We start from the raw sequence: 12,295 nt of genomic DNA, 5'->3' as shown, positions 1-12,295 counted from the left end.
CTAAACTTGCCTCACAATGAAAAGCCCTCGAGAAGCTTACAAAAGATACATCTTCCTCGGCCCCAGCCCAGACCTGCTGGGTCCACAGCTCCTAGGGAATCAGGCTTTTAATAAAGTCCTTTAGTGATTCCTCTTAGGCAAGTGGAGGAACCCATGCTATTATATCAATAGTTCTCCTATCCATTGGTCTCAAATATCCCCCTAGAGCCACCCCCATCTAACGCCCTAGATGGGGGTAAGGAGCTGAAAGAAAGTGGGATGGGGAGCGGGGGTATTTCAATCTGGGGTATCTGAAGACTCCTGGCCTCCCAAACCCCTCACCCTAGGAATGCACATGGTTTGCCTGAGTTTCCACCCAGAGAACAGGGCCTTTGGGGATGAGGGTTCCTCCAGGGTCCCATAGGGCAAGGCTGGATCCCTCTGTGCCCCTCCCCAGTCTGAGTGTCAGCCTGGACAGAGGGACACAGGTCTGAGACCCCAGCCCCATCCCCCACCCTCCCACCCCCACCCCCACTCAGCCCTTCAGTTGCTTGAGCCAGCTTTCCCTTCCCACTCTAATGAGGAAGGGGCATGAGGAAGATGCGTTTTGACCTGTTAGTATGAGACGAACCGTAATGGGAATTAACTGAAGTGTGAGAGCAACAGAGGAGGGAAGGGAGACGACTGACGCAGGACGAAAGGAGGTAGTAGGAGAAAGCTTTGGACCAGACAGTTCTCCCCTTGGCCACCAGGTGGAACGATCAGCCAAAGACAGTTTGATTGCTGTCCCAGAAAGCCTCGTGGCAGTTCAGGGTGGCCGGTAGGTAAAATAGGAGGTGGGACGGGGTTCAGGATGGGGGACACATGTGCCCCATGGCTGATTCATATGAAAGTATGGCCAAAACCACTACAATATTGTAAAGTAATTAGCCTCCAGTTAAAATAAATTAATTAATTTACAAAAAAAAATAAGGTTCAGATGAGTATCCTTAATATTCATAAATCCAAAGATGGCAATGAAAAGGAAAAGGAAGGGCAGAAAGAATGAAGTATTTAGCAAGAACTACCTGTGGGTTAGAACTTCCCAGAGGGCGAGGGCTTCCCCGGTGCTTCAGAGCTAAAGAATCCGCTTGCAATGCAGGAGATACAGGTTCAATCCCTGGGTCTGGAAGGTCCTCTGGAGAAGTAAGTGGACACCCACTCCAGTATTATTGCCTGGGAAATCCCATGGACAAAGGAGCCTGACAGGCTATAATCCATGAGGCCACAAAGAGTTGGACACAACTTAGCGATTAAACAACAATAACAAGCCATGAGTTAAGTATTATACCAGGCACTTCATGCATTTTAACCTGATTTGAATCTCATAAACATTCTTCAAGACAGGTACTCATTCATTCATTTTTAACAAGCATATATCAAAGACCGGGTTATATGCCAGCGCAGTTCTTGGGGCTGGGGATACAATGAACAAGACGGGCAGGCAATTCCCTGTTGTCTCAGAGCTTGCATACAATTTGCAGATAAAGAAGCAGCCCAGAAAGGAGGCCAAGTTCACCCCATCAGTAAGTACAGCTGCCAGAGGTTGGTATTTAAACCAAGGTTCATAAAGCACCAAGTCTGACCTCTGCTCTACCTCCCGACCTGAGGCTTGGTTGTGCTCACATTAAGGCACCCCAGGAAGAGTGAGGGCCTCACTGGGATTTGGTCTGCAAAGGGTTACATGGGAACACCACACCCAAAGGAAGGTAGAGAAAGCTCTCTGTTTTCTTAGTCTCGAAGCTATTGGTGGAGCTCTCATTTAATGCTATTGGCAGTAGCATTGTGCAACAGGCTTCACGTTTCCTAATTTAATCTTTCCAAGCAGACTGCAAGGCAGGCATCACTGATCCCATTGTACAGGTGATAAAACCCAAATGGCTTAGTGACTTGTTCAAGATCATAGAACTTAGCAGTTATTCAAGATCATAGAATTTGTTCAAGATCATAGTGATCAGTAGCTCCTCCACCAGGCTGCTTTGGGGCAAGGGGTTTATAGAACCAGTTTAAATGACTGTCTCCTGCTGGATTGGAAACTCACACCTCTTGGTTTTTTGTACAGGTTCACACTCACTCTTTACAGTGAACGCATAAATGTGGAAATCCCTTCTTAAGTTGGATCAGTATAAGATGGGAGAGAGCAGCCAAATGATCTCCCCCCAAAGAGGCTCTTAACACTGCAGTCAGGGATGAAGGGAGAATGCTGAGGAAAGAGTTTTCAAAAAGATCAGGAGACTAAGATTTTTTATTTTAATATTAATGTTTTTGTTGGGGTATAGTTTATGTATACAATATTACATAAGTTTCAGGTGTATGACATTAGTGATTCACAATTTTTAAAGGTTATATTCCATTTATAATTATTATAAAATATTGTATATTCTCTGTGTTGTACAATATGCCCTTGTACATTATTTATTTTATATACTATAGTTTTTACCTCTTAATACCCTACCTTCATCTTCCCCCTCCCCTTTTCTCTCTCCTCAGTGGTAACCACTAGTTCTCTCTATCTGTGAGTCGTTTCTTTTTTGTTATGTCCACTCATTTATTTCATCTTTTAGATTTCCTATATAAGTGATAATATATCATACAGTATGATTGGAAGGACTGATGCTGAAGCTGAAGCTCCAATACTTTGGCCACCTGATGCAAAGCACTGACTCATTAGAAAAGACCCTGATGCTGGCAAATGTTGAAGGCGGGAGGAGAAGGGGACAACAGAGGATGAGATGGTTGGATGGCATCACCGACTCGATAGACGTGAGTTTGAGCAAGCTCTGGGAGTTGGTGATGGACAGGAAAGCCTGGCATGCTGCAGTCCATGGGGTCACAAAGAGTCGGACACAACTGAGCGACTGAACTGAACTGATCATACAGTATTTGTCTGTCTCTTTCTGACTTATTTCACTTAGCATAACATCCTCCAAATCCATCTATGTTGTTGCAAGTAGCAGAACTTCATTCTTTGTTCTGGCTGAGTAGTATCCATCGTATATACTTAGCACATCTTCTTTATCCATTCGTCTCCTGATGGACACTTAGGTTGCTTCCGTATCTTGGCAATTGTAAATAATGCTGCTATGAACATTGAGGTTCATGCATATTTTTAATTAATCTTTTCATTTTTAAAATATGTAGCCAGGAGTGGAATTGCTGGATCATATAGTAGTTCTATTTAATTTTTTTGAGAAACCTTCATGCTATTTTCCATAGGGGCTGCACCGATTTACATTCCTGAGAGAAATATATGAGAGTTCCCTTTTAGGAGACTGAGATTTTGGCTGAAGCACTCACTTGTATGTTCTGTCTGTCTGTCTGTTTGTCTCTCTCCCTGAGGAGTCCCCAGGGCACTAGGGAGAATGACAGACTCAGTGTTGCTGGGCCCCTGAGGCCCCGGGAAGAGGCCAGGAGGGGAGCTGTGTCTCTGGAGTGGAGCCAGCACCGCCTTCCCCAAACCTGCTCATCCGCTGAGACTGGCTCAGGTCCCCCCTCCTGATCCCCTCCACTGTAATTGCCTGTCTCCCCACCTAGATGAGACTTGTATCGTAATGGCCAGCATCTGCTCTCTCCTCCTCTACTTCCCCAGTGCCCTGCAGGCCTAGGTATGAATGTCCGTGAGGGGAGAGGATTGAGACGGGGAGGAGGAGCAAAGGTCCGGAAGAAAGTTCCCAGTGGCCACTCCGGAAGCCGGGAACTTTGGATGCGGAAGGAGGAAATGACTTGCCCTCCTCTGCTGCTTGTGCCACATCCCCCACACTGCCCACACACCCCACACTGCCCACACACCCTCACGCCACCTCACACACACTCGTACCCTCACACACAGCACACACACCCTCACACCACCCCATACACACCATCACACACCCTCACACCCTCACACTCAGCCCACACACCCTCCACACACACCTCATGCCCTCACACTTAGCTCACACACCCTCACACACACTCCACACACACCTCATACCCTCACACACTGCCCACACACCCTCACGCCACCCCACACACAGCATCACACACCTTCATACCCTCACACTCAGCCCACACACCCTCACACACAGCTCACGCACACCTCATACCCTAACCCCACCCCATACACACCATCCCACACCCTCATACCCTCACACTCAGCACACACACCCACACACACTCCACACACACCTCATACCCTAACCCCACCCCATACACACCATCCCACACCCTCATACCCTCACACTCAGCACACACACCCTGACACACACCCTCACACACAACTGCACACCCTTATGCACACCCACACAAATCTCATACCCTCACACACACACCCCACACAGTCTCACACACATTCCACACACACCTCATACTCTCACACACACCCCACACACTCTCACACCCATTCCACACACACCCCACACACTCCCACACACACTCCACACACACCTCATACCCTCACACATACACCATACACAATCATACATACATTCCTCACATACCTCATACCCTCACACACACCACACACACTCACACACATTCCACAGACACCTCATACCCTCACACACACACCCCCACACACACACATCTCCTCATACCCTCACACACACCCCACACAGCCACACACACACTCACACACAACTGCACACCTTTATGCACACCCACACACACCTCATACCCTCACACACACCCCACACACCCCCACACACCCTCACATACACTCTCACACACACACACACATACCTGCACACAAACACACACACTCACACCCTCACACACCTCACCATAGGCGAGCAGGGCCAGTCAGTAGCTGCTGTGTGGGGAGTGGGGTCATAGAGATGAGAAGAAACCCACTTCTATTTTAGCAGTGATAACTTATGAGCACTAAAGAGTCATTTTTCCAGTCACACATCGTGTCTTCCTGATGTCTGGGGGCCCAGCCTTGCTGTCTCCACTTTCAGAAGGGGAATCAGATCTGAGAAGCTGCGTGTCTTCCCCAAAGCACCTGTCACTGGGGGGAGCCGGGGGAGGAATTCAGAGCAGAACTCCCAGCAGCTGAGAAAGCTGTCCCTGATCCATTTTCCATACACCCAGGCCTGAGCTATGAGCTTCTTTCCACTGCAGCAGGGGCGAGGGTTGGGGAAGGGATGGAACCCAGGGGAGGAGCTGTCTGCGGGAGGTGGGTGGGGGGTGTGGGGACAGCTCCACCTGTCGCCGCGGCCCAGCAATGCCGGACCCAGGGAATGGCCCCTCCCCGTCACCCCCCCCCCTACAGTTCTCATCCATTGTCATCATACTGCTATATTTAAGGCCCGTGCAAGCTCCAGGATCACATTCTTCTCCCGGTCCCTGCTGAGTCGGGGCAAGAAGAAACCAAGGACCCTCTCATCCTCTGGAATCGTCCCCCCAGAGCCACCTGAGTGGGCACAGCTTCTTCTGTGAGTCACCTCCAGAGATCAGGGGAGAGGAGAGAGACCTCCAGATAGTGAGACCCTCAGCTTTTCATTTGGAAGTGCGGTAGGGGTGTGGGGGGTTGCGGGGGAAGGATCCTGTGAGATCGGGAAAGAAGAGGCAGACTTGTGCTCAGCCATGGAAATGAGAAGGGATTCTAGAAAAGAAATCCCTGCCCCGCCTCACTGTTCTGTGTGGCCCTGGGTCTTCCGAGCTGAGCCTTCTGTGACATGAAAGCTACAACACCACCCCACCCCCCGCCCAGATCCCTTGGCGATGCCCTGGGAAGTGGAGGCTTTCCTGCAGGCATCAGGGATCAGCAGGGACCCGGGTGGGCTGGCAGGTCTGGCCAACCTAGAGCTGTCCTGGCGGAGCCCTGCTTGGCCCGGCCAGCAGGCAGGGGATGAGAGCAAGGCCGTGGGGCCCACATCGCAGGGCTGGGAGGGCGCTCATCCAGCCTGGACTCACTGGCACCAAACCCGGGCCAGCACTCCCGCCTCAGAAACTGGTGGGGAGTATTAAGAGCACGTCCCCGCCTGCCCAGACCCCTGGGTAGGCTGTGTCTCCACTCCTGCCCGCAGGACCCAGCTTTCTGCCGTCAGGGCTCAGAGTCTCTCTGGCTCATATGCTTCTCTTCCCAACCTGAGGAATTGGAGAGACCTCCTTGACCCTTCTCACTGGGAGACGCGGTCCGAGAGCTGGGGGGATGGTGGGGGGGCATTGCAGACAGGGCAGTGGCCAGACTGAGGCTTGGGAGGAAGGTGGAGAGAATAGAGTGGGTGGGGAAGGCTACAAGGCAGGACCCCTGGTGGCTTTGCACCCTCAGGGGAGGGCAGTGGGGGCCGAGGTCCCCTCCTGACCCGCCACGCATCGCTGACCCCTCCCCAGCAGACACACACCGCCTTCTGGAGAGAGAGGGCTGGAAAGCTGCAATCTGCTCACGACCTAATCCCAAGCCTCAGTCAGCGCTTTAAAAAGAACCGATGGCTCATCCCTAAAGCCAGGGGTCTGGTTGCGGGCGGCCCAGGAGGTCAAGGATGAGCGCCAGGCCCACCCCGCTGTGCCCGTCAGGAACAGAGCATCCGGGGAAAGCAGCCAGCAGCTGAGGCCAGGGAACGTTAACCCTCCGCTGCTGGGGCCAGGGCCGAGCCGGGGCCTCCCTCGCTGGCACCCAGCGGCTCTCTTCTGGGCTGAGCGGAGGAAGGCACAGAAAGAGCAGGCCAGGCATTGTCTGGGTGCAGACAGCCTCTTCCTCGAGGGTGTGGGGGTGCTGGATAGGAAGCCCGAGGGATGATGTCCTGTTGTGTTCAGCGAGGGCATTGCAGGAAGCCTCACGGGCAGTCCTTGATCCCAGCTAACACTCTGCAGTGCCCAGGCTCTCCTGGGGGTTCTTTTCTGGATGCCCAAATGGAGCAAACTTTAAGGAACCAGAAGAAATAAATTCCCATTAAGACTGACCCTTGGCAGCCTGAGCCCTCTGACACCCTAGAATAGGCCTTTCCGGGTCAAGGATCTCTGATGAGGCCAGCATGCCCACCTCCCACATCATGGACTTAGAGACATGGCCCTCCACAGGCGTGTTCAGGTCAGAACACAACACACACACACACACACTCACTCTAGCTTGGCCAGCAGGCCCCGCAGGAGAGGCGGGGACAGGGCAGAGCCTAGAAGCAGGCAGGAGAGGGCTAAGGTGCAGCTCTCCCCTTCTGTCTCCTCCTTCGTGCCCAGGGTCTACATCAGGGCCAAACCCAGTAAGGACCTTTCCAGGTAAGAGGCCTATCCCAAATTCCCACCTGGAGGAGCGTGGAAGCCAATTCCAGGGGTTCCACCAAGAAGCACCCTAGGGTTTCAGCATCAGAAGGTCCTCAGAGGCCCGGGGATATCATTGTACCCCAGATCCGGGAAAGAATGTACCGCAAAAACTCAGAACCAGCTAGCTTGGGGCCCCCACTCTCCTGACCACTTCTCCTTGCCCTGGACATCACAGTGCTCAGTCACTCACATGTCGGAAGCTGAGGCCAGAGAAGGGAAGGCCTTGCTCAGACCACGTGGAGGGGCAAGGACAGAGTGCAGCTGGAAGCCAGGGCCTGCTCCTCAATGGGGGGCAGCCCATAGGGTGGTGGGCGAGCCAGGCTCCCTGTTGCATCTTGAGATCGCCTGCCTGCCCACCATAGAGAGACACCCCCCACCCCTGCCACCAGCAGACCTCCGGAGAGATGCTGGTGGACCCCAGGGGGAAGGGGCAGGTGGACACCAGGTGGAGTAACTGTGCACTTCGGCTCTGCAGGTTGTCACTCTCGCAGCCATGACTCTGCCTCACAGCCCGGGAGGTGTGGGGGAGCCCCGGCCCCCCCAGGCCATGCAAGTGCACCGGCGGGAGCATCGTCGGGAGGAGGAGCAGAAGGAGGAGCGGCAGCACAGCCTGCAGATGGACTCCTCGATGAGGAAACGGACCTTCCGCAGCAGGTGGGGCATCAGGAACGCCCCCACCCAGCCACTGCCCTTCCCCCAGGACCCCCAGTTTGAGCAGGGAGGCACAGCCTGACTTCTGCATACTCCAGTCCAAGGCAGGAGGCACAGTCCTGCTCTCTGGAGTCTCCAGTCTGAGGGAGGAAGCACAACCTTGACCTCTGCATACTCCAGTCTGAGGGAGGGGCCACAGTCCTGCTCTCTGGAGCCTCCAGCCTAAAGGGGGTCACATCCTGACCTATTCATACTCCAATCTAAGCAGGGAGGCATAGGCTCACTCCTTGAACTCTGCATACTCTAGCCTGAGGGGGGAGGCACAGCCCCACTTTCTGAAGGCCTCCAGTCCAAGGAGGGAGGCCCAGCCCTGACCTTGGGAGATTCCTGTTGAAAGGGGAGGAATGACCCTTCTTTTTGGAGAACCCAGTCTGAGATGGGAAGCACAGCTCTGTTTTGCGGAGCTCCCAGTCTAAGAGAGGAGGCATGGCCCTGTTCTGAGACCACGGTTTGAGGAGGGCACCACAGTTGTGCCTGCTAGTACCTTGCGGTGGGTAGACGGAGCCCCCAGCCAGACCCCCAGCCAAATCTGCAGGAGCCATGATCTCTCTTTTCCCCGGGGCAGCGAGGAAGAGTACCAGTTCAGCGCTGCAGACTACGCCCTTGCGGCAGCCTTGGCTCTGACAGCCTCCTCAGAGACAACATGGTAAGTCGAGTGACCTTTCCAGAGAGCCCTGGGCTGGGAAGAGGTCATCTTGTCCAGTCCCCTGCCTCCCTGCTGGGCACCCACACTCGGCTTAAAAAAAAAGTGCCGAAATTACACACCTAGAGTGGGTGACTAGTCAGAGGTTAAAGCCCAGGGCTGACTGACGTCAAAGCCCACTGCACCACCCTCTGATGGGCCCACAGGCAGTAGTGAGGGACCGTCCCTAGGGGAGAGGACTGGGGTCCGCGCTTCACCACCCGGCTTCCATGGCGGGGAAGGCGTCTAGGGGTAGAGCTAGGAGAAGCAAGTAAACCAGCCCACATGTCGAACACAAGCTCTGAGATAGGATGGCCTCCAAGCCTGGGAGCGTCCTTAGGCCTATGTCCTGCTCCTAGCTGGCCCAGAGCAAGTCACTCAGCCTATAAAGCAAATCTCTACCCAGTCAAATGGGGAGACTAAGCCTGTCCGCTTGGTTGTAGTGAAAACAAGAGGAACCATGGCTTGTGAAAGACCCTTGTGAACTGTATCGATAATATTGTTAGTCATTCAGTTGTGTCCAATTCTTTGTGACCCCATGGACTGTAACCCGCCAGGCTCCTCTGTCCATGGGATTCTCCAAGCAAGAATATTGGAGTGGGTTGCCATGCCCTGCTCCACCTTCTAAAACCCAGACCCATTCAGGGGATGTTGGAGGCAGAAAGGATTAAAGTTGCCCTGTCCTCAAGAAGCTTCAAGCGTGGCCGGCAAAGCCGGGCATAGGAGAGGCAGAGCCAGGGTGCGCCCCCAAGGGCTCTCCGCCTCTGACGGCCTCTGTCACCGCAGGGAGGCCCAGCTGAGGCGCCAGACCAGCACCGTGGAGCTGGAGGAGCGGGGGCAGAAGCGGGTGGGCTTCGGCAATGACTGGGAGAGGACAGAGATCGCCTTCCTACGGACCCAGTGGCTGCTGCGCCAGAGACGAGACCGGAAGGCGCTGAGACGGCGGGTGAGAGGGGTGGGCGGGGGCTTCCGGGGCCCTGGGACCTGCAGCCCTTCTCGTGCTGCCCGCCCCGACCCTACCCCCTTCTCCAGAAAAGCTGGGCCTCCCAGGGCCCCCACCTTCCAGCTGCATGACCTTGGGCAAAGCAATGACTCTAACCGAGCCTCAGTTTTCTCATCTGTAAAATGGACGTATGTGGTCCACTACTGAGCGTCGACATGGGAAGTAAATAAGAACACGCTTATAAAACCACTTTCCTAGAACACAGAAGACGCTCGGGAAATGTCAGGGATCTGAAGCCACCTCCGTACCCCATCCCTGGGCAGGACAGGAACAGCTGTAAATACTTACATGGTTGTTGTCACTGCCCATGTTTTTCACGTAGTGACCTAAGTAATCCTCCCTACAATCCCACAGGAGGGTGGGGCAATATGATTATCATCCCCATTTTACAGATGAGGAAACAGAGGCCTGGCCTGTGGTTGGTCTCATAGCCCGTAAGTGGCAGAGTTTGGCCTTGATTCCAGGTCAAGTCCCAAAGCCCCATGCCCTGCCCCCTGTGCCATGCTGCCTCTCAGCCACTGGCAAGGAGAGTCCAGCCTGGTGTCAGGGGAAAGGTAACAGCAAAGATGGCGGAGGTGGTGCCCCGGCTCCTGGGACTCACAGACCCTTCCTGCCTCCAGACAGAGGAGAAGGTCCGGGAGGCCAAGGAGCTGCGGGAGCTGTGTTCCGGCCGTGGGCCCTGGTTCTGGATCCCTCTGCGCTCTCACGCGGTCTGGGAGCACACCACGGTCCTGCTGACCTGTACCGTCCAGGGTTCGCCTCCACCCCAGGTCACCTGGTAAGCCCCCGGGGCAAGAGACAAGGGGTCCTTGCCCTGCCTTCAGGCTCTGGGCCTCAGGGATCCCTTGAATGTGACTTCCTTACACCCAACAGCTCCCCTCCAGGGGGCCCAGTCCCTTCCCCAGAAGTTCCTGCTGCCTTAGAAAAGCCACAGACCCACAGCCCTGAGCTCTGCCCACCCCCAAACAGAGCAGCAGCTGCTGGGGAAGCTCAGGAGGGGTTATTCTTAGCTGCCTCCCAGCCAGCCTGGGGCTAGAGGTCTGGGCCACCCGGGGAGCCAGCACTTGTGAAAATATGATTCTGGTGGCATGAGAAGGCAGCTGCCCCGAGCTGAGCATCTCCAGGGTTGCAGGAAGATGGCGGAGACAGGCCCAGGGTCAGGGCAGGAGAGGAGGCAGGGAGGGTGGGGGCTCTCAGTGAGAAGGAGAGCTTACTCTCTCCACGGCTTGCTCTCTCTGCTAATTCTGTGTGTGGTCTCAGCTATGGTTCAACCACTCTGATCCTGCCTCAGTTTCCTGATCTGTGAAAGGGGTTGAAGACCTCCTGTCCAGCTTGCCTGTGTTAAGGATTTAATACCACAACAATGTGGAAGCCCTCAGAACTTGAAAGCTGCTGGGAAAGCAGGAGGTCCCATTCCTGGGAATGTACTCATAAAAGAACCATGGAGTTGAGGCCTTGCTGGCATAGGGGAGCGGAGGCAGGAGTCTTCTGAAAGGACCTCGGGAGGTGGGCATGGCAGCATCTGGGGTATCACTTCACCCAAGAGGGAAATGTGTCATTCACACAGCTGAGTTCAGTCTATCCTGAGCTCCCCAGGGTCTAAGGCCCATTGTCAGGTATGCTGGGAGACAAGGAAGAAATTTCAACAAATATTTACCAGGAACATAATCTGTCCCAGGCCCTGGCTTGGGCAGTGAGGCATAGAAATGACCCAGACACATCTCACCTCAAGGAACTCTCAACCCAGAAGAGAAATGTCAACGCAATGAAAAATATATCCAAAGGCGATATTTGAGGTAAAAGAGTGGAGGTGAAGAAGGACTGTAGCTGCCTCCACCTGGAGAATCCAGGAAGGCTTCTCAGACGAGGTGACATATAAGCCCGATCTCAAGGGTGAACAGACCAAGGTTTTGGTAGGAGAGAGAAGGTAAGCACACAAATAACTGAGGTCACAAAGGAAAAAGCAACATCTTACACTTGAACCTTCCTCACACTGACCCAGCACTTTTCCTCTCGTTTGAGCCTCTGGGCCATTCATGAGGTTAGGACTATATCCCCATTTCACAGGTGAGGATATCGAGGCTCAGAGAGATAGTGTGACTGGTCTAAGGTCACACAGCTAGTGCGAGCCCAGATTCAAATTCAGGTCTCTTGCCTCCCAGCCCAGATCTCTACTGGCCAAGAGAGTAGGAAAGTGATCATTACAGTTGTTTTTTGGTTTTGTTTTTCTTTAAAGCATCTATAATGCCTCTGAAGTGAGAGAAAGGGAAAGAACTTAGGCCAGGAGCAATCCAGAAAAATGTCCTGAGGGAAGTGTCATTGCTGGTCACTGCCAGATGGCATTCATTCAAATTCTGTGGGGACCAAGGCAGTCGGGAGGAAGACCTGAGCTAAGTGGCAGTCAGCCTGGCGGCCAAGCCCTGCCCTGCCCTGGCACCAAGGCCCACATCTAAGGCATTCCATGGGAGCCTCTTGGGAGGGAGGCTTGTTTCCACCCCTGCCAGCAAGGTTGCCACAACAAGGAGCTGAGCAAGTGGTGGAGGCCAAGGCCAGGCCCACCTCCAACCGGAGGGACTCAGGGGACCCTGGGGGCTCCAGGCTTTGGGGATCTGGTTTCCTATCATCAGGCACCTCTGGCAGGG

The 12,295-nt window shown here is 54.0% G+C and overlaps 1 protein-coding gene across 1 annotated transcript in view; it reads left to right on the top strand.

Annotated features, from left to right (window-relative positions):
• Window positions 1-5,294: 5,294 nt before the first annotated feature.
• MYOM3 (myomesin 3) overlaps window positions 5,295-12,295 on the top strand; it is a 52,634-nt gene continuing 45,633 nt past the window's right edge. The window contains 5 exon segments of the mRNA XM_005900721.3: window positions 5,295-5,429; window positions 7,733-7,911; window positions 8,534-8,614; window positions 9,437-9,596; window positions 10,274-10,431. Of these exon segments, the coding sequence (XP_005900783.2) occupies window positions 7,751-7,911; window positions 8,534-8,614; window positions 9,437-9,596; window positions 10,274-10,431 (560 nt within the window). The 5' untranslated portion in view covers window positions 5,295-5,429; window positions 7,733-7,750.

Source organism: Bos mutus, chromosome 2 (genome assembly GCF_027580195.1).
Source record: "Bos mutus isolate GX-2022 chromosome 2, NWIPB_WYAK_1.1, whole genome shotgun sequence".
Classification (NCBI taxonomy): Eukaryota; Metazoa; Chordata; class Mammalia; order Artiodactyla; family Bovidae; genus Bos; species Bos mutus.
Note: the sequence above shows the minus strand (reverse complement) of the source record. Positions and strands in the feature narration are given on the sequence as shown.